General features: G+C 40.1%; 1 protein-coding gene across 1 annotated transcript; it reads right to left on the minus strand.

The window, feature by feature from the left end:
* Positions 1-10: 10 nt before the first annotated feature.
* On the minus strand, positions 11-21091 carry ptprna (protein tyrosine phosphatase receptor type Na). Its single transcript, XM_051403530.1, has 24 exons — positions 20782-21091; positions 17311-17361; positions 12721-12831; positions 11715-11832; positions 11370-11517; positions 10898-11111; positions 10439-10681; positions 10154-10279; positions 9679-9713; positions 9318-9589; positions 8978-9064; positions 8798-8877; positions 8530-8594; positions 6657-6866; positions 6140-6400; positions 5873-6020; positions 5237-5310; positions 4674-4751; positions 4307-4426; positions 3376-3542; positions 2432-2485; positions 2225-2289; positions 1398-1471; positions 11-1194 (listed from the first exon to the last, which is right to left on the minus strand). The coding sequence occupies exons 1-24, from the start codon at positions 20855-20857 to the stop codon at positions 1123-1125; spliced, it is 2949 nt and encodes a 982-aa protein (XP_051259490.1). The 5' UTR covers positions 20858-21091; the 3' UTR covers positions 11-1122.
* Between the last annotated feature and the right edge of the window lie 1845 nt (positions 21092-22936).

The following is a 22936-nucleotide window of genomic DNA, read 5'->3' on the forward strand; positions in this document are numbered from 1 at the left end:
CACTTGAGGCTTTTTGTTTTGAGTTTTGCTGCATCACGTCACAAATTTATTCAGGTCAAGTCAAAAATACATTTTTATAGATATTTTCTATCTGTCTGCTACATGAAATAAAGACAATCATCAGGGTGAATTATTTACATTAATCACAAGGCCGTACACAGAGTAAGACAATAGAAGAACCCAAACAATGTCACTGTGTGCAGAGAAAGAGAGAGAGAGAGAGAGAGAGAGAGAGAGAGAGAGAGAGAAGGTGATGTGTACTTTGTGGTCAATGTACAGCATCCATAACAAAAGGGCCAATGCTGAAAGCAAACAATCATGTTGTCATGGCAAAGACAGGCCTCACAAATAAAAACTTGCTAGAAATCAACACACACTAGACAGTAGCATACAGTATTCAGGTGGACACGTAACACCACACTCAGAGTGTTCAAATGGATTGAAACTTTTTTTTCTTTTTAAGGGATTTGACATTATTTTAATATTAGGAAACTGTGACATTCAACATAACAGACAAACAAACCCTGTTTTTGGTAAAATGTGGATTGGTGATTTGAGGTAAACATGTCATGATGTCCAGTGAAAGGGTTGACGAGGCCAAGATGGAATCAGATGTTAATAAGATAGGCAAACAATGTTACACATCAATATTATGCCATACAACCACCAACAGAAGTGTATCCTATCCTATCAGACTCAGGCAAAAGTCAATGTGGAAATTTCATTTGGATTCACACAGGCACAGTATAAGTTTCTACTCTTTGTAGTTTACATCTGATGGCCTCATTATTGTCTAACAAGGTAGAAACTCCAGAGAGCAAAGGCAGAGATCAAATTTGTGCCATAATGGGGGGGAAAAAGATATTCTGTTCATATCTACACCCCGCCAAAAATCATTGAATGCACTAATAATAAAATACAGTTCCAAAATAGTTTTAAAAACCCAGAGGATGAGTAGATGGTGAAATACTGCATGCTGAAAACGAGAGCAGTAACTGCTCCAAGTGTGGTAGAGCAAATTCTTATTTACAGTGAAGGTCAGACATAAATGACTGCATCATATGAGTGTGTCCTCATGCGTATCTATTTCTGTGTCCTCACTTTGTCTTCAGCTGCTGCAGCTCACTGTGGCAGGGCTTTCAAGATGGCGTTCACCTCCTCAGCTACTGCCGTCAGCGCAAACTCAAACTGGTCCTGATCAGGATGATGAGACAGAGAGGCAGAATAGAAGAGTGAAAGGTGTTAGGAGGGATGGTTGGAAGTAGGACAGGGGGAGACAGTTGGATTATGATGGACGTCTACCTTAAAAGTGCTAAAATGGTGCAAACACACACACACACACACACACACACACACACACACACACACACACACAAACACACACAGATTGAAGGTACCTTGGTGCGGACCAAGCCAGGTCTCTGGTCCCTGATGTGCTCCAGTGAGGCTGCAATGTCGATCTCCTTCACTCCTAACAAGAACAGTAAGAACAGTAAGAGCATCAGTACAACAGTTTTTTGGTGCTACATAAAATAAAAGCCTTCTCTAAATCCAGTCAAGCTATAAAAAAGGTAAATAAGCTAAGCTAAGTGACATCTGAGTTTCCATTTGTTACCAATTAGTCTATGTGAGGCTTTGAATTGGTTTCTTCAGCTCTGATCCTTGAAAACGTAATAAAACACATCTTTCAGATCTGTAAATATAAAGCACAAATTCATATGTGTGTAGTTATGATCTGTGAAAGCATTTACCAAAGAGGCTAAGAAGCTGCAACTCATTCAGTTATTTAACAAAAATTCTAACTCCTTCTGCAAGAGTATTATAAAGAGTAATGTAGACAGAAGTCCTTAAATCACTACTATATATTATTACAGGGTGCAATGTAAACAGACAATAACCCTGTGTGATATTGGACAAAACAAATGGCATGTTGAAATTCCTACACAGCAAACAAACAAATCATATTTAAGCTACTGTGTGGAAAAACTCCATAAATACGTACATGAATGAATGTGTGGAATAATAATTAAATGTTACATAATCGGAATGATTATTATGACTGTCCACAGGGGTCAGTGAACAGACTGAGCTCTGAGCAAACACTGACATAATTCCTCCTTCAGCCCAAATGTTGACTGTCCACAATGTTCCTTTTATACCTGTGTGTGTGTGACTGTGTGTGTGTGTGTGTGTGTGTGTGTGTGTGTGTGTGTGTGAGACTCACCCTTGGCCATTCGGTTCAGCACCATGTCAATGAGGATGTACGTGCCAGTCCTGCCAGTGCCATCACTGTGGGAGTGGCAGAGAGTGCATGTTATTCTCCAAAATATTTTACCTTCTTTCCAAACACATATTATTCATATTTGTCATATTGTATGTTTCACGGAAATCTGACATTAATCTCATTAGATTTTTTATTTAATTCTTTTACCTGCAGTGAACGATGATTGGACAGGAACGACCTCTGTAACATTTATTCACCTTCCTGAAAAGCAGGAACAAGGGACAGCCGAGAAAGAAAGGAGAACAAGAACAGAAAAAGAAAGAAAAAGCTTAATTGTAAATTATTTATGCCGAACATAGTTATCGCAACTAACCTTGTTCACATATTCACTGAATGTCAGTAATCAAGACATTAATAAATGCATACAACACAACTATTAATGTCTCTTGTGCAGGTTCAGGAACGTGTCCACTGTGGTTAAATTAAAGGCAATGAGAAGAAAATACAATGTGACCGAGTAGGAAGGATAAAATATGGAAAGACACACGTTATTGACAGATGAAAACAGTAAGATTAGGAATGATGATTTGAAACGTCAGGACAGGAGAACATAGAAACTGCGTGAGGTTGTGGAGGACAGCGAGATGATAAAACAGGAAAGAATAGGTGGAGAGGAAGCCACAGATTCACTGTCCCTCTTGCAGTAGCCAGTCACACCTGCCAATGCTCATTTTTGTGACTATGCAACTGGAGCCAGAGTACTAGCTGCAAACCACAAAAATGACACTGGGAGATGTTAAAATACAAACCTATCAACCTGAACACTGAGAGAGAGAAAGCTGAGATGATGGATGGGATATGAAATGTACAACACAGGGGTCTTAATTAATTTCAAACCATGCAGAATGACATGGAAGATAGGAAACGATAGGTGTGATGAAGGTGATCTTGAGGACTCAAACCCACTGATGCGTTAGGGTTGCAGTGTGTCACCGCAACATCACACAAACACTGCTTCCTGACCACCTGTTTGCTCCGTTTTGTGTTTAGTTATTGACAATGACTGAATCTTGTGGCACCTGTTGAAACCAAAAGCACGTATGTGGGGATAGTCTGTGTGTGTTTCTTTATGTAATTGCGTAGTTTCTTACCTGCGGAAGTCGAGCAGAGGTCGGGTGGAGGTGGGGATGCCGTCAGCCGGCCAGCTCAGCAGGTGAAACTGCGTCAAGGTTCTGGTCTCCTGCGTCTGGACGTTCTTCAGGTAGAAGCTACGCACAAGGAAGTCCTTACACCAGATGTGCTCTGACACCAGGTTTACCTGAACGACACAAAGGGACAGAAAGGGGGGAAAAAGAGAGGAAGGGGTGGTAGAGATATGGACAAGATGGTAAAAAAAAAATCTGACTTGATTGAAGAAGTCTGCACATATATACATATATAGACAAAAACTAAAAGCTCCACTTAAACTTAGGAGATCACATATGAAATAACACCAATTATCCCAAATGATTTACTATGTGCATATAAGATGAGATTGTAGCATATACAGGACATATACATTTGAATTCTTTAATATATCTTTTTTTTTGTGACGTGACAAAACAAATTCATAAGTAATGCTGGCTTACCACCAGGGGGAGACATACCAACAAAGAGAGTGCAGAGGTTGACATTTGGACATTTTTACTGTTTTCATAAGGTTTTTTTTTTTATGTCAAATTCCTCATTTAAACCATGTTAAACATTTTTTTTTGACTATAGATAAGTTTCTTCTCTCCTACACCTAGGAGACTTATTAAGTCTCTCCATGCTAATACAACTCAAGCAGCTACTGCAATGTTCACTATAACGTTCGTCAGATCACAGAGAGTGAGGTAAATGACATGAGGGGTGCTGCGGCTGATCATGAGATAATACAGATTGACGGCAGCTGGGCCAAATTTTTTATGTGGACCCTAATTTGGACCTATGTGCAGGGAAGCTCTACCTCTTACGCTGAATGTTTGTTACTAGAAAAGCATCATAAAACAACACTGCGCCGTAGGTGAAATATAAGTTTATGAGCGTCAACAGGAAATTAACCTCATAGATGTGGTAGAGTGATGAGCCCTCATCAGGCCAGTATCGCTCGCACTGTTTCTCTCCATCCTCCACCAGAGCCGTCATCATCACTATCACTGTGCAGCCGTTCTCCCACACCATCTGTGGGTTGGAGAGAACACACATGGACATATAAACACACACCCCTGATTGTCACATTAAAATAAATCTGTGACATCTGTAAGTAACAAGGCAGATTTCCTGAAGAGGGACTGAATGGTCCAATGGCCTACATCATTTTAATGTGTCACTAAAGTAAATCCAAGTAAATCCACTAAATTGGGAGCACGACAGAGAAAGAGGCAGAAACAACAGACAGAAACAACATGGTGGGAAGATTTCTACTGACCTGCCAGAAATCAGCGACAGTGTGAGCGAGTGGTCCCTGTGTGGCGATATAAGCTGGCTGGCGAGGGTCGTGATCAAACTGTGGGTTAAAAAGGAAAAGAAAGAGAGCAAAGTTTCTAAGGTTTTATTATCAAATATGAATTACAACAAATGAGTAATATATTCTTGTAATGTGGTTACAAATACATGAGACAGTAACTTAAAGATCTTAGTATTGTTCATCTGTAACTCTGCCTCTTAGGCACCACATAGTAACAGCACTGACAAGATTAACAAAGACATGTGGAAGAAAGTTAACTGTGCTGTGTTAAGGTTCAATGGATTGAATGTTGTGCTTGTATACTGATAGAGAGGAAGGGTTTAGCACAGGCTGTGGTGCCGCAGACTGAAAAACAGGATAGCCAAAATACTCACAGTTGACAGATTTTCTTTCTGTTGTAACAAAGACCTTATTTTTTTGTTGAATCTTCATATTTCATTAGAGGATAAATCACCATAACAAACCACTAATTATAAATATCATCACATACTGTAAATGTTTTGGATTGTTTGAAGGATTCTTACAATGATGCTGGCGTTGATGTAGTCTTGTTTATTGGAGTTTACTTCAGACTTCAGCTTCACCCGAGAGTGATCATCTGTAAAAAATAAAAAAAATGAATCACTCTCTATTGTTCCCCATTTTCCACTTACAATGCAGTTTTGGTAAAGTGAAATGCATAGAATTGGTACGGTGCTGTACATCTGTACATCTGTACATCTGATATTTGCATGCAGTGGTGGAAGAAGTAAATAGGTCCTTTACTTAAATAAACATACACAAGTATTATCAGCTAAATCTATACTTAAAGTATCAGAAATAAATGTAGTCAATATGCAGAATGGCTCCTTTCAATGTGTTATTTCATAGAATATTATATTCTGTTTTTATCACTAACGACTACATGTAAGAGCCATTTAATGTTGGAGCCACTTTTAATGTAAGTAACTAGTAACTATGATTGTCAAATAAATGTAGTGGAGTAAAAAGTACCATGTTTCACTCCGAGATGTAAAGGAGTAAGAGTAAAGCATACAAATAGTCAAGTAAAGTACAAGTATGTCAAGATCGTACTTAAGTACAGTACTTGAGTAAATGTACTTAGTTACATTCCACCACCACAGAAATGATCAGACAGAGTGGCACATTGGTAAACTCACAGGGGAGTGATTCAGCGTGTCTGTTTTTGTCCATGTTGCTCGGGCCTTGAGCCACAGCAACTGAACTGGGATCAGCCTGGTAGGAGCACAAAGCTTCCCACTCTTTCTGAAGGCGGTCCTTATTACGCAGGTGATCCTCCATATACGCCTGATGGAGAGATGATACGTAAATAAAATGTAGGTGGTTAATATCTGCTAAACAAGGAAGAGAATGATTTTTTTACAGCAGGAGATTACTTTGCTACATCTGGAACCACATTCTCTCACCAGTATCATGTGACCAGTAGAGATGTCCATGTTAGACTGGGCGGGCTCCTCACTCCAGGACGGGGTGGAGCTATGGGTGGAGGACGGGCTGTGCTGAGGACCATCGCTGAACTGGGAGGAAACACTGCTGACGCGGGATGTGTCTGTACCCCTTCGACCGCCAGCACCTGTGGCAATGGCGGACCCTGCCATGCTCCCAACACCCACACAGTCCTGGCGGGACATGGATGATTTTGACGCCATGTGCTGCCGACATAGCTCCTGAACGGAAAGTAAGGAGAGGGAGTGGTAGAACGACAAAACATTTTTAAATTTTTATTTATTATTTGATACCAGGGCTGCAACTTTTTAGTAAATGCATTAGTATCAATACTGATTAGTTAAATAATCAGTTACTGTATAATTGTATGGACTAAATATTAAAAACACCAAAGTTAAAAAAAACAACAACAAAACCTCTGGGAAATTATATGAAATGGCTTTTTAATCAGTCCTGGATCTACATATGCTGCCTTACCTGGTAGTCAAAGTGTGTTTCTGCTCCTCCCTCTGGCCCCAGTCCAAGCTTGCCATTGGCCACTTGCTGAGTGTAGTGCCTGAGGCAAGCTACCGCCATGGCCAATACCAGCAGACCTCCTACGACTGCCATGGAAACAAGGGTGATGACTGTCCCACTGGATCCCTCAGAAACCCTGGTTACCTGAGGGAGACCCCGTGCATCTGTCCTCTGGGAAAAAGACATCATAAAGAGTGGTGAGTCAGATATAGGCTGGGGGGAAGAACACAAAGAAAACAGATTACTACTTCACTTAAGCGCTATCTCTATTTGTTGACATGCACTCGCCTTTTTATAGTAATAAACCCAAGCTAAGCTACCCTGGGGAATCTGCTCTCACCACTGGAATTCAAAGGTCACTAATTTCAGCACATTTGTCTCTTCGTAACTGTACATGACAGCAAGGTGTGCTCAGTGAGCGGTTGATGTTGAGTTTTAAAGACGGAGGCAAGAGAAGTAGAAGGAGGATGAACTGAACCCATTAAAAAGACAACAGAAGATCCATAAAGGTCAGTGAACCAGAGCACGCCACCTATCCATGCTGCCATGGTGTGTCATTCCACCTCTTCTTCATCTTCTTTTCTATCTTTCAGAACAGTTTTCACTTACAGCCAAATAGAACATAAATCAACATTACAGTCATGTCATTTTAATGTAAAGCAGGTGTAAAAGCCTGTTTAACCAAAACTTGCAAGCACTACTAATGAGAAAACGTCCCTGAGAAGATTTCTCTTATCTCAGAGTACCACACACACATACACACACACACACACACACACACACACACACACACACAATTCATGTGTTCAATCGGTGTGTTATCCTGATATTCAGTCTAAATAGGCATTTCGTTATTACTCCATTACACATATACACAGAATTTGAGATGCAGGCAATGAATCTGAGGTCGGGAATCGGGGTGTTTGTGTGAATAGTGGATAACGAGGTTAATGACACTTGTGACTGTTGCCATAGCACCAGGAAGGTGGGAGCCGCAGTAGAGGGGGAGGTGAAGGAGACGAAGCACCATGGCAACAAGTGAAATGCTGGTTGTTATGAGGTGTCGCCTCGCTGATTTGTTCTGGCCACTTGCCCTCCAGGTGGCACACACTCGCAGGGGTTTACACACACACACACACACACACACACACACACACATATACAAACACACAGTATTATAGGACAAAGTGTAGTGGTGGATGGGAAACAAGTTCTGTAGGTTAGACAGATGTATGGCCTTTGTCTGTGCTGTATCACATACACTACAGTGCTCATGCACATACAGTAACTTTTATTAGAAAAAGTTGAGCTAATTTTCTGCATCAACACCTTATTTTGATGGTATATAATTATGGAGCCAGCAGGGCAGGAATACTGCATCGATTGATTCTGATTGATATTGAGTAAAAAATGTGTGTTAAACTTAGAAATAAACACGTTTTTGGAGATACAGTTATGTTTCTTCTTGTAATATCTATTATATTTGTATAACCTCTTATTTAGGATTGCATACACCCTGTATGTACCATCTTTATAAAAAAAATATAGGGATAAGATAGAGAATCAAGCCATTCTGTAACAAAAGCCACATATAAAGTAACCCTACAGGATATGCTATCCAGTGGCCACAATGTGAAAATCTGCCTGGAATCGCATTTGACACCATCTGGTCTGATAATTTGTCAAACTAGGGTCCATGAATGAATAGATTTAAATGAAAATGGTAAAGAATACAGAGCAGTGATTATATCTGTTGCCTTGACAACTGCTTCATATGATAGGAGGGGTTACAAAGAAATGTTTGTGTTTCCGTGTGTATATGGGTATCAAGTACCTCTCCCACACCAGTCTGTACAATCTTCAGGCCTGTCTCAGACTCCAGGAACTTCTTTTCAGAAACTGTTGGAGGTGTAAAAACAACAAACATTATAAAACTGGATGTGAGAAAATCCTTTTTTTAAAAGTTTTTTTTTAACAATATTTGAGGAAAAAACTGAGACAGAGCAATGCGCCCACATACTTTTCATACTTGTGTGTGTGTGTGTGTGGGAGGGGGTACGTAGGTGTTGGTGTGTCTGTCTGTGCATGTTTTCGAGCCTCACCAGCTTTAGCAGCTACTTCTGCAGCCGTCATGTTGTGTTCATTCTGGCGGATACGAAACGTAAGTGCAGGACCCACCACACTGGCAACACAAAACCACAAAAATGTGAAAAAAGACTCTTATAGTTTAGAGTAAACTAGTAAAATTCTCTCACACACTGACATACACATAATGGTGTTACCTGATGTTGATGAAGCTGCTGGTTGTCAGGTGTATCTTATCAGCCAGCAACTCCAACAGCTTCACTCCATCATATAAATCTAGTGGGCTACAAAAGAAAAACATTATCCTCCTTGTAAACACCATGTTTAATAAGTAGCCACTCTTTACTGGCAATTAATATAACATTTTGTCATTTAATGACTGCCTTTGGCATGACCGCATTTGTTCAACACTCTCATAGTGAAGTAGACCTTTTCTGTAAATAGTTACTGGCTCCACAGTAAGAGGTGTGCTTCATGTTTTGCAGTTTGTTTGGAATAAACAGAAGAGCTGAAAGCTGAATTTGATTGAATGCTAACCTTCGGTTGGTGACAATGTACCCATACTCCTCCTTGGCTCCTGTACCCTCAACCAGTGGTGGCCCCTGTTCCCTCAGGCCTTGTCCAGCTTCGGCAGGAGGGGCCTGCGGAGGCTGGGAGGCAGATGGGGGGAGGCTGGCGCTCTTGGCTTTAGCTGTGGCTGGGACTGAGGCGGAGGAAGGGGCAGGAGGAGCAGCAGGGGGACCAGGAACAGGGGCAGGGGCAGGCTTCTCCGGATTATGGGACACACTGTCTGTTTTTAACAGCTGCATCTACAGGGGGAATGATAGAAGACCTGTCAGTGAAAAAAAGGTGTATGATTGCTTCTTGTTAATACTGCTGACAATAGACACTGACGTACCTCCTTGAGGGTGATGAGGTCTTTCTCAGGTGGATCTGTGTTAAGAGAGACAAACTGATGTTTCTAAACAAATTCTACAGTAAAACAACTCAATTTCAGCATTTCCCCATCTACTCAAATGTCAGCTATCATAGGATATTCATAAAATGTTATTCCAAATTTAGATCTCTGCCATCTGAAAAAAGCAACACTTGCTTTACTGGCACAAAATGATATAATAAGGTGTAAGAGTCATTTTAAAAGGTTGTAAGCTGCTGATTTTAACCTCTTATCCTTATATATATAGATGTTAAAGCTTCATAGTGTAGCTTCAAAGTCCCACTTTCATATGTAAAACAAGGTGCAGAGGACTCAGTTTGAAACACAATTGTGCCTCTTACATTATGCTTTAGAAGAGCATGTATTAATACTGGGGTTTGGCTTTGTTTGACTTAATATTCTGAATAGAGCTCAGGTCATAACTGAAAGCTTGTACCTGTTTTTTCTCGGGCCTGCAGCAGCTGCAGTATGAGGGCTAGCTTGTAGAGCTGCTCTTGACTGAGCTGTCTGGGGTCAACTCCGTACCTCTGCAAGACTCCTGACATCCTCTGGAGAAGGCCATCTAACACAGTATAGGATAGTTAGCCTTATCTTGTATGTAAAAATTGGATGGACGTTCTGGATATGCTCACTTCCATCCATAGTGTGAAAGAAAAACATTTGTTGTAAAGAAATGATGTATGATGCCTTACATTAAGTAAATTAAGTTCCTTTTCCTCACCATTTCCATTTGCAGAGAGAATGTTGAAGTCCTGAGGAACTTTTTTACTCTGCAGCTGTTGTTGTTGTTGTAGTTGTAGTTGTAGTTGTTGTTGTTGTTGTTGTTGTTGTTGTAGCAGCAGCAGTTGTTGTTGTTGTTGTTGTTGTTGTTGTCTGTCCACAGTACCAAGTCTCTCCTCTAGGGTGTAGTCTTCCACATAGTCCACTGGTATCTCCAGTTCCAAGTCTTCATAATAAGGCAGACCTGCTCATAGCATAATAAGTTACTATGGTAAAGAGAATTGTGAAGTTATAATGTATCTAACTCCTTGAGAAATAGCTTACAAAAAGCCTCTTCAACAGCATGTTTTTGACCAGACAGACCAGTGCTTTTATTCTGTTTTGTCCTGTCTGGAACTTTAATCATCTTCTCTCCACTATAGCTTTTTTCTTATTTTGGAAATTTGAAAATCCTGTTCACCTGCAGGAGCCATGGAACCGGCCCCTCTGTGGCGATATGAAGGCTGTGCAGACGCCAGGTAGAGAGACAGGGCCTCCTGTAGCAGCTGCTTCTCCCGCTCTCGCTCTCGCTCTCGCTCTCGCTCTCTCTGATTGGCCTGGGACCTTGAAGAGGGACGGACGTAACCGCCTCCCGCCCCAATCAGTGATCTCTCTACTTCATCTTGGTACCTATGCTGGAATTAGGAGAGATATAGTACCATGTGAGTACCAAGATTTTATTTATTCTACTTAAATTTCTTATATTTGGTTTTCTAAGATGTTCTATGATTATATACAATGTGCTTAAATCTAGATTGTGATGTACTAGTGGGAAATGAGTTGGTAACATGTGTGAATTTTTGTCTGTTGTAACCACACTTATGCCTTTGACTAGTTTTGTAGTTGACACACACCTGCTTTTGGCCAATAAAGATGTGTATGTGTATGTGTACCTGGTGGTATGTGTATGGGTCCATGGAGGCTGTCTGTATGCGTAGCGGGGACTGAGGAGGCTCAACAATCATGTAGTCCCCATAGTTGCCACCAGGAGGTGTGGACCCCGACTTAGAACTATGGTGGTGGGGGATATGCTGTTTGGGCCTGGCAACCCAGAGAGAAACAAAGAGAGGATTAGGATGGATACAGGAGTTGATAGGATAGGAAGGGAATCAATCCAGAGAGAAATAAATGCTGATTTAGGTTGGTTATGAAAGGATGGATCTGACTCCTTTCACTAATTGTTTTTGTGTAAAATGTGCATTTCTCACTAAATATGACTCCAACTGGAGAGCACTTACTGAGACAAATGAGAGGAGGAGGAAGAGGAGTTTGGTTTAGAGGGTTGGGTCGTATGGGGAACTCTCTTCAGCTCCTTTGATAAAATATATTGGGTGATGTCGTCTTGCCAGGAAAGGCCTGAATACACACACACATACACACACATACACACACACTCAGCAATTAAAGAAAGCCACAGAAGCTGAGAGTGAGAGTGCAAGACCGTGGTGTGTGTGAGGGACAGAGAGAGAGAGATTCTCTGAAATCAATACTGTGTCTTATAAGAGTTCTGTTGAAGTGGTCATATTATGAATGGATTGCTGCCTATATTCATAAAGCATTTATAAGGTCACAGTGCAATAAGCACAATCATTACTGTTTAAGTACATTACCAAACAAACTTCAGTGTGACTATACAGCTACTAAAATTCAAATTCATTCAGCACAGTCCATTATTAATGCATTCTTTTAGCCATGATAGCAGAACGGCTTCTAGGGATGGCCATTTCCGTCTGTCGGTCAACCCACAACTTTGGTCCAGACTAAAATAGCTCAAAAACTACTGGATTTTCTTTTTTAAGTCATGGTCCTCAGAGGAATTATTTTTTGTAACTTTGGTGATCCCCGTGATGTTTTATTTAGCGCCACCATCTGGATAAAATGTGTACAATACTTTGGTTTATAGCCAAATACCTGCAAAACATTCAAGCCTCAGCTGTACTGTGTTTAGTGCTTATTAGCAAAGCACCACTGTGTCTAATTGTAATATAATCTAAATCATTCAAATATACTTTCTTTATCTTTAATTAGACCTATACAGACTGAAACCAGACTGAAATTTAACATAAATTAAATGTAAATAATATAAAAACAGTTAAAATGACAAAAGAGACTCACACAAATATATTGTTTAATCCGCTGATTTCCATCGCAGTTACTTAGGATCAATGGGGTATTCACTCTTTTGCAAAGTTTTAGTTTTGTAAAGTAATGTTTAGTAGCGATTATTTCCATGTATTATCTTACCTTGTAGCATGAGCTGTTTGAGGACTTCCTGCATCCTCTTCAGAACAGGAACTGACACCTGGTACTGAACCTGGTCCTGCTTAGAGCTACGACACTGACCAAATAGCCCGTCTGGAATGAACACACACATGCACACAAAAAGAATACAAATTAACCATTTTAAACTTCTTATTTTGCCAGGATAGTCTCTTTTTAAAGTGACTCATGGCCCCAAATCCAGTTTAGGGACAATAAGCGACATCTGGACATCACACATTGACGTCACAGAAGGAAAAGCACAGGTATAAATAACAAAGTAACGATGGCTGAATTCTATTTGTCTGCTTCTGTTTCAGGATCTTAGTATTGTGCATGCTGGTTCACTGTCACACTGCCATTGCTCACTGGGAACAGAACAGAGCCATTATCAATGTTATTAGTAACACCTGTGCTTTTCCTAGTATGATAAATGAAAATGCCTGCTGTGAAAAAAGCTTATAGGAAATACAGTCTCTGAGAACAAATTTAACAAGGCATAATTTAAGTTTTTTTATTTTCTTTGATTTTCCAGCTAAATCGAAAAACATTTGACAACAAATATATTTTAATGAGGCTGCCCTTGAGGTGCAGCGCAGTACTTTGTAATACCCATAATTGTAACAGTAGCCCACACCACACTAGCCCACAGCAGTGAGTCATAGTTTTGAAGTACAGCCCACACACTTATACTGCTTGTCACATTCCTTTTGACGAGGTACTGCTGAAGTCAGTGTGTGTGTGCTTCCGTCAGTGTGTGTGCTTTAAAACATTTTTTCCTTTGAAATAACTGCTAACCTGCAGGCAGTCTTATGGCAGCAGAAATAATTATAGCATTTGTTCAGTATTAGTTTTTGTGAACTGTTTTCCTATTTTTTATGTATATATTATGTAGTACAGTACATGAATAAATGTGCAAATTCTTTACATCATGCCCACACAATTTCATGCATCCACTCTTCAAGCTGATACATCATTCTAAGGCCTATATCACTGCATTGCAATGCAGGTCTACGAGTGTTCATCCCTTCAGCATCAGATGAGTCAGGAGGAAAGAAGACAAAGTGTAGTTTAAACAAGGAAGTTAGATACTAAAAATCTGAATCTCCCAACTTTGTCACAGAGCTATCATTGTGGGATGCCAAATCATACCAATAAAGCCTGTTTTTTTCCAATTTGAAATCTCAGTAAGTAAAATGAAGGTTGCTAAAGAAAGAGAAACTGCAATGTGATGGGAATAAAGAGAAAGGCAGAGCAGACTGTATTATCTGGTGCACTGATGAGTCACCAGTCTTTCACTACACTGGCTAAATCTCACACAATCCAACCTGCCACAGTGAAGCGGTGAATTGTTATGCTGAACAGATTAGTGAGGATGAAAATGTTTGTATCGCTGCAAATGTTATGGGAAGCACTGCAGCTTTTACCACTCGCATTGAAGAGTGGCACGCTTTATGTGGGTATATGATCACGTAAATGTCTTAACCTTGTGTTAGTGTTATTACCAAGTTTATCCTTAGTCTACAGATACAAACGTGTTCATCTTTCCCTCACTGAACACAGCAAAAAGAGACAGTTCCCCATACATATGTTCCATCCGAGTCAGGGAAACCCCCTAATCGAATTGCAAATAGCTAATGTTGGTGATGCGATATGACACAGGATAATGTATCTTGGCAATGCATTGCACTGGTGGAGTAGAAATACAGTAGCTCTTATTCTTGCTGGTGAATTGACTGATGACAGAGAGAAGAGGGACCTGAAGAGTAGGAGGAGGAGAAGGAGGAGGAATGGAAGATGAAAGGAGAGAAGACCACAAACTGCACGGCTTGATTGGATTGGTACTATTTCTGGAGCTGGGGTTATTTCTGTAGATATCATTTGTATGCAGGGAACCTACAGCAGTATTCGGAGTAAGACAGGGGAAGCCTTTAAATGTAAAAAAAATATACATATACATGATTTATAAAAAATAAATAAATAATAGATTATTGTCAAATGTATTGTGGTGACAAGCATCGATGCTATATTCTACAGTAGGAGTTGTGTAAGAAAAGTGTACGTATTCACAATAAAGTAATGCCAACCAAACTAGGGACATGCATAAATGGCTTACTTTATTCCTGAAGACATCTTTCCAAAGTCTTGTGGCAGGGCAGTTTTCTTCCCCAGTGCCTTCAATGAAATGTAATCTAATTGATTTTAATATCCAGGACAAGGAATCATCCAGTGGTTTGAACCGCGTACCCCTAGAGTACATGTGTAAGCACAAGCTAAGGCCTCTGATGATCTCATATACTTACCCATTTACTTGTGTGGGGCACCACAGTGTATGTGCTACTATGGGCAATTATGACAAAACCATAAAACGTTCTCAAGTGGCTTGTCCAGGGTCAGGGTGCTACACCTGCGCACACAAAACTCAGCTGACAATGACAGTGACACTTGTTCTTTTTAACACACTCAACAGGCTTAAAGGGGAGAATCCTGCAACAACAACACAAATGTATCCTCTTGGAGAAGGACCAGGTCAAACCAGCAAGGCCTGATTGACTCTACATGGTAGCACAACAAAGACCTCCACCTCTGACTGTCTGTGAGAGACCAGGAACAGGGGACGAACCCTGTGTTCAAGACTGCACAATCCAGCACATTCCTAAATTTATAGACGGTAGACAGTGACAACCTGCAAAACTTCCAATCTGCCTGGGACAGAGCCAGCCACACATCTTGTCACAGACACAAATAAGCAACTTCTGAGAAGATCTAAAAGATGCTGCGCTTTCCACACCAAGGCACAAAGGACATAATCGATCTTCCCTTTCACTAGCAGCAGACAGCAGGCAGGAGAAAGAAAGGGACTTTAACTACAAGAAACCCTGAAGTCTGTAGATTTGCTGCAGAGATAGAGGGATGTACTGTGCAGCCAGCAGGCATCAGTAGATATTTTGGACAAATTATTCCTCAAATGCCAATTGTGGATTCACCACTGCCTTGCCAGAAACATTACAGGATGCTGTAAAATAAGCTCTCAGAAATTCACATTTCCAATTCAAATGACTTGACTTGAAAGATTTATAGTTTTTTATCTAGTGCTTTATTTTTTTGAGCTAAGCCAGCAGGCGTATTCATTCTTTTTTGAACTGCCTCCTGTACCACATCAGTCTGTACGTCACTCAACACAGAGAGATGAAACTGATATTGACACTCCTGTTCAGCTCCTGGTGCGTCAGCAACCTATATACAACCAACCAACAACAAATATAATTACTGCCAAATTTCCATCTGAAAAGAAGAACAAAAAGACATGGACGATGACTGCCATATATTTTCAATGCAGCAAACAGAGAAATACAGCAGCAAACATTTCAGCTTTTGTTAACTGCATCTTTTAGATCATTTTGCAATCCTTTGATGCTTAGGATGTCAAACACGTCCTCCAACAAGAGAAAGCAGTAATTTACAGATAGCTTACAGGGAGGCATTGTACAGTACAATACTCAGTTCAAGGGGACTATGCTGAACACAGACAGATATAAATCACTTAGATGAGATAGCAGTTGCTTCAGTTAATGAAGACCCAAAAGAGTGTAAGTGTTTTCTATTGATTTTACTGTTGCTCCTAGTTATCTCATGCAGTCAAACACCTCTGTGACTTCTTAATCTAAACTCAACACAGTTATTCTTTATGTGTTAGTCACCGTGCACCATGTATGCGTCTATGGAGACTGCGGTGGTTACACTCTCTTTGGACTTTTATATTTTCCTCCTAAATTGGGTCACTTAACATTTGTTGATGTTGAACAAACACAGCTTACAGCTTATTCCACACGGTGGGTTCTTGAAGAGACACAGAGTCAGAGAGACAAAGGGCTCATTTCAACTCATCAGACAAAAAACCATTTGAGTAGTTGTTACACCAAGTATCTCCCCCGTGTTCTATCCTCAGACCCACAGATGTGCATAAATATAGCCCAGCGTCTGCTCCTGAGCCGATCCATTTTGTATTCTGTCCAATGGTCGTGCGTGTGCGTAAGTGCAATTTCCACAGAGAAGTGCGTAAGTGTGTGTCAGTGACTCATCGCTGTATTAGCACAACAACTGTGGGGGTGTCGACCTCACCGTGATGTCAGTGTTGCCATGGAGACAGTAGGGCGGGGGAGGGGCTTAGATAAAGTCAAGGAAAGGGAGATCGGCAAGTGACGGAGAGCGATAGACACATGGGGCTGAGAGAAGAAAAATCCTTGACTCGTGTTTGTATATTTTCATACACAGTCTTTGTGCCAACATGCTATCAGTGACATATAGTGTGTGTGTGTGTGTGTGTGTGTGTGTGTGTGTGTGTGTGTTTGTGTGTTTGTGTGTGTCCAGCTGCAGGATTAATTATTTAAAATGCTGTAGAGGTACAGAAAGGATTAAGAAAGTAGCCAGTCTTAAAAGTTTAATGTTTAAGTTCAAGAGAGAGATAATGTATGTTTGTTTGTATGTGTGTGTGTTTCTGTGTGTGTGTGTGTGTGTGTGTGTGTGTGTGTGTGTGTGTGTGTGTGTGTGTGTGTGTGTGTGTGGTATACTCACCATCTGAGCAGAACTGATCCCTCGTGCACAGTTTTCTCTCAAACAGGCAACCTGAGGGAAAGGACAAAGAGAGGGCTAACAGGTACTCAGAGTAAAATCTTTCACAGCAATTTCCATGGCAACAACTGCTTTAACTCACATTTAGAGGATTTACATGAGAACACAATAAGGTGAGCTTAGCCCTGGCTTACTCATTGTAATTGGCCTCAAATGTACTGCACAGTGGTAACAAAAATACTCGCACCAAAAACCATCCTTTCTTTTATATTTAAACGCTACCATAGTCAAAGCCGACCTACACTGTGCATGTCGTTTATAAAGACTTTTATATAATTGCGCAAGGGCACTTAAAAAGCCCCTTCACCCCAAGTCATGTCAATCATTAGTATAAAACCTGGAACTTCAGAAAACCTTGTTTTCAGTTGGAAAACATTGCTGCATTAACAGGCTGTCAGTGGTTCCACAAATATATTTAATAAGCATGACTGAAGATAAAACGTTGACCTAAATTCTGTGAATGTGAAAAAACGATTCATTAGAGGGAAGAGATTATTTCTAATAAAATACCATTTGTAATTAAACAGGGGACACAAATACCTAGTATTTCTGGTCATTCTTGTACATTCTGGTTTGGTATTTCATTTTCAGCTGTTGCACTATTTCTTGTTTTAGGGTGGTGAGTAAGACCTTGGAGGGGATGGCAATGTGGGAAGGAGCAGGTGGCCGGTGATAGATAGGGACGTAACACAGCATATGCATGGATTCTGTTTGTCTTTCTCCCTCGTGTCACAGCTGATGTCTCTTTTTTGCCCATATTTTCCAAAGTAAAATCCAATTTTGTCACAAAACTAGAGATAGTCAAATCTGTTTGTGCACATGTATGTGAGGAAATGACAAATTATTATCCAAAATTAAATGCAAAAGATGGCAGGTGAGAAGCTTGGAAGAATGGATGGATCTGCGGATTGAATGTTTTTCCTGAATGCATTTGAATAGAAAAGATTTGTAACTATTTCCTCTACCTTTAAATGAAGTGACGCAGTTCCTAACAGCAGTTTCAGTGACTCACCTCTACTTTCTTTGAAGAGAAACACACACGCTCTGCACACACACACAGTGCAAATGAGGAATTTGTAATTCTTTGCTGACTTCTCAAACTTTTAACTTTGAGACTATATTTTAATTACTAATAGGGACAAGTAATCAGTTTTCTGGAATTTCGAATTTTGCCGGACAACATGTTTATTATCCCAGAGACCTGGACTCTCCAGGATCTTCATGTGTAGCTGAAATAAGCTCCAGCAAAATCATAAATGCATATTATAATAATATTACATTGGGGCCCAGCCAGGAGGTATCTGAGTAATTGTAGCCCACAGGGGCTTGTAGGGGGAATGTACATACACATCACTGCAATGTTGCCCAGACATTGTGCGTAAATGGCAGTCCTACTCATCAGACACGGATTGGTTGTCCAAGGAAGGAGATCTGCTAGTGTTGGGGCAACATTGACAACATGGAGCTAAAACAAAGAAATATATGGTAAAAACACTTTAATTTTAGTTTTGTATTTTTTTCATGGAGAAGGGTTCAGATGTTAATATGTCCTCATGCTTAAACATCCTCAGTGGCAAATGAAAAAAGTTGCTTGTTAGTTTACATCCTGCCAAGACAAACAGATGGACTGGTAGCGCAAACAACAATAATTATTTTTTATAACAACAAATATCTTTATTTAAAAAAAAAATTGGTACTCCAGCAGTAAAAGAGGACAAAGGCTGCAATTCATTTCATAGATAAACTTGACCGATTATACAGTGTTTGTCATAGCAACAGGACATCCATCCTTAGGAAAACAACTGGCTGCAGAGATATCATCTCTAACGGTAACCTCATATCGTGTGTGTGTGTGTGTGTGTGTGTGTGTGTGTGTGTGTGTGTGTGTGTGTGTGTGTGTGTGTGAGGATGGACAGTCGGAAATATGGATGGATGGCTAATTAAATTAACAGATGGATGGATGCATGTGTGAAAAAACAGAGATGGAAACAAGGAGGTGTGAATGAATGAATTGACAAAGGGAAGCAACACTGGTTCTATCCATGGTGCTGAAATCTCAGGCACTTGCAGAGTAGCTGTCCATTGTTCATTGTTAGGTTATCTCAATGATACATGGTTTTTAATTAGAAACGTATAACTTTAATTCACATGCATTTTATGTTCAATTTTCAGAATATGGCAACACAGCAGACAGGTTTTTAGGGTTATTTAAAGTATTTAATATTTACATTTTCTCTAAAATAAACCATGATCAATTGCTTCTAAGCTGTTTAAGAAGTAATAAAACACAGAAACATGCTTCAGACAATTCAAATGACTTAATATATACAGGGCGGGGGGGAAATGATGGGGGTGGCCACCCTTCTGTTCTAACCAAAATCGTGCTGACTTGTTTTTTTTGGAGAAAACCTGAGGGAGATAATAACATATGGCCTTTTTTCAATCTCACTGAATTACTCACTGAATTCCCTCCATACTTCACAAATCTCCACCTACACATGTCAGACAAACCGACCTTTTGTTTGTCTGCAAATAAACCAAGGATAGGGGATGTAACAGTTCACTTGTTGCATCAGTGTATACCAGCTCTATGCATCAGTGTACAAAAAGAAAATGAATCAAAAATCAATATGAAATGATCAAATTGAAACTACTAATGTTGCCATTGTCAATAATATTAACATAACAGCTAATACTGCTAATGATGCTGCCATTTCTGCTCCTGAGGGTGAAATATGAGCACACACTGTTCAGACATCAGTAAACACATTTTTAAAAATGTAGGAAACTGAATGTCTTCTTTCTTTATTTTTTAATTCAGCACATAAGAAACCTACAGTATATCTCTGACTAAAAGCTGTCGTCGGTGTTTGATAGCACATAACATTTGGGGACACATAACTTTTTGTCTCTTATTTCATGTTTAAAACATCATTCTGCAGTCTACTTTTTTCACTCTATAAAACCACAACGACAATAACAGCAAATTGGTGCCATGATACAGGTCATAATTCCCTAAAATGCTCTACAAGAAAAAGAAATAAAACACTCACTAGACTTGTTATTATCTGCTCTACCACTCTTTGCATCCTCCATCCATCCTCCGCCTCAGTTTAATCTCATTAGACTTCATTTACCCACAAAGAGCCCATCTCTCAACGGCAAATCATTTACAGTTCATTTCAGATCATTTTGGGAGAATGACACACAACTACAGTCCCCTAAGGCGATACATAAATACAGTGGTGTCTCTGCTGGAATATTACGGGACCATGATAGCGATTGCCAAGGGGGATAAAGTATCCTACAGCCGGATGAGATCATGATAAAGCTACTTAGACACAAAATGTACCCGTGGAAATATTACAGTGATTTCTGGGGAGGACCGTGCCACCATCAGTATCATCATCTTACCGTATTTGTCTGAGGTTCCTGGTTGGCACAGCACGGTGAGAAGGAGCAGAGCTCGCCATGGCTTAAGGTGTTGCATGATCCTCTGATGCCTCGCAGCAGCGGAGGAGATGCAGAGAGAAAGATGCAGAGTCCTCTTCGCTTTGGTCCCTCTTTCAAATCCCCATAATGTTCAACGGAGCAGCAGCCAGTGTCGACAGCTCACATTACACCCAGAGAGCCCATGTGACGGAAAAATATTTATTAAAGGGCTGAAAAAACTAATTCCTCGCAGTGGAAATAGGAGGGGCATAGGGATGATGGAGGGAGGAGGAGGAGGAGGAGGGTCAGGCTGTGGACGCACAACGTAGTATCGACTCACGAAAGCACGAGTGCGGAAATAACGTAGAATATATATATATATATTATTTTCTTTTTGCCTTTACTGGACAGAACAGCTGAAGAGATACAGGAAAGGCAAGAGAGAGAGAGAGGGAATGACACACAGCGAAGGGCCACAGGTCGGATTTAAGCGCATACAGCAGGGATCTGGCACATGTGGCTCCAGCTGCACCAGGTGGGCTACCAGGGCGCCCCAGTGACGTAGAATCTGAACAGGACCGACATGTATCTACGTCATCACGGCCTTGAAACAGAGGGGGTGGACGTTCAGTTTTATCCCACCTATCCACAAACGTCATGCATTCATTCTTTTTAAACGTGCAAGTGTGCACACAAAACGTGATGCAACTATCCCATGAAGCATTTTTTATTTTAAATAAACAAAAATGGTTTTAAACTCAAATTAAAGATTTGTCTCAGATGTAATTTCCTGCACCTGACATGAACTGTAACTGTAGTTAACTGTATTTACACTGTAAAACATTTTTTTTAAAGATTAACTTGTTTTCTCCCATAAGATTAATGGAATTGGTGAAGAATGGATGGATGGATGGATGGATGGATGGATGGGAACAACAGTCACCTGAAAGCATCATGCTTATATGCCCTACACATGCAGAGCTCAAGTTCACCTCAGCCCGGGTAAGACCACAATTGGCTGCGAGACAATATATGGAAACTGGACATTTAGGCTAATCTAATAATTAGAATTAAAATATTATTTATAGTGTGTATTCTGATTTACTAGACATCCCCAAATGCCGTAACACTGGTTTGTCCTATTGTCTCTCAGTCTGGCATGGACACTTTTTTCCAGACTGAAGGTGCAGTAACTGTATTATTCATCTTAGTTGATCACTTCTGATTGGAAATGCACTGAATAAGGCAGAGTAGATACTTCCACTGAGGTGACAGCAGTTCATCTTGTCTAGTTGTCCTCTTGCTCCCTCTTGTGTCTGAAAACCAATTGGTGGAAATGCGGCCGCCTTAGTTTGAAAGAGGGGCAGCAGCTACTGTTCCAAATACTCAACTTCCTCAATTTCCTTTAAGAATTCATAATGAATCTTGAATCTTACATACCATCTCCTCTCCTTAGACTACCATCAACTATACATTTGATGGTAGTATAACGCCTTGTTTTATAAATCCATAAAGTTTTATTGGTGTTAAATTACATGAGACATGTCCAAACTTTTTAGTTCCTAAGCTTTTCAAGGTTGCTCAAACATACACCCTTATTAAATTATTGAGCTGCCTTTGTTTTTATTATAGTTAGGATTATAGTTAGGATATAAAAATGCTGCTGCTACTATTACCACTACTACTACTACTACTACTACTACTACTAATAATAATAATAATATTATGAAGAAGAAGAAGAAGAAAAAGAAGAGGAGGAAGAATAGCAAGTAGTATTTACATGATAAAAGCTTTATGAAATGTATATATAATAATGTCCCTGAGTATTCAGTCTGCATTCATCATGTGCATTCAGTACTGCTGTGATGGAAGGTGCTATATGATTTAACAGATGTCCACAACCCCATCCTAGAGAATAATAGGACTATAAATATAATTAAATGATAGAAATTACAGCTCTGAACTTGATAAAGAATTAAAAATGCAATTAGAAAGAAAACATATTTGCCCGTTCCCCGAAAAGTTTTGAAAACATGCTTAGTTTTTAATTCAAGCAAACTAACAGATGTACAGACTGGCCAATGGAAGACCAGATTCTTGGCTTTGGTTCTGATATTCACAGAGCGATCCTATCCTT

The sequence above is a fragment of the Dicentrarchus labrax genome, unplaced genomic scaffold (assembly GCF_905237075.1).
Source record: "Dicentrarchus labrax unplaced genomic scaffold, dlabrax2021, whole genome shotgun sequence".
NCBI classification, from domain to species: Eukaryota; Metazoa; Chordata; class Actinopteri; family Moronidae; genus Dicentrarchus; species Dicentrarchus labrax.

Bases quoted from the DNA above. Each gene is read 5' to 3' on its own strand.
- ptprna (XM_051403530.1), bottom strand. From the start codon at position 20,857: ATGCAACACCTTAAGCCATGGCGAGCTCTGCTCCTTCTCACCGTGCTG. The intron at 4,427-4,673 runs GTCAGTAGAAAT...TCCAACCCACAG, and splicing joins CTGTCGCTGATTTCTGGCAG to ATGGTGTGGGAGAACGGCTG. The intron at 1,195-1,397 runs GTACCTTCAATC...CATCCTGATCAG, and splicing joins CTGGCTTGGTCCGCACCAAG to GACCAGTTTGAGTTTGCGCT.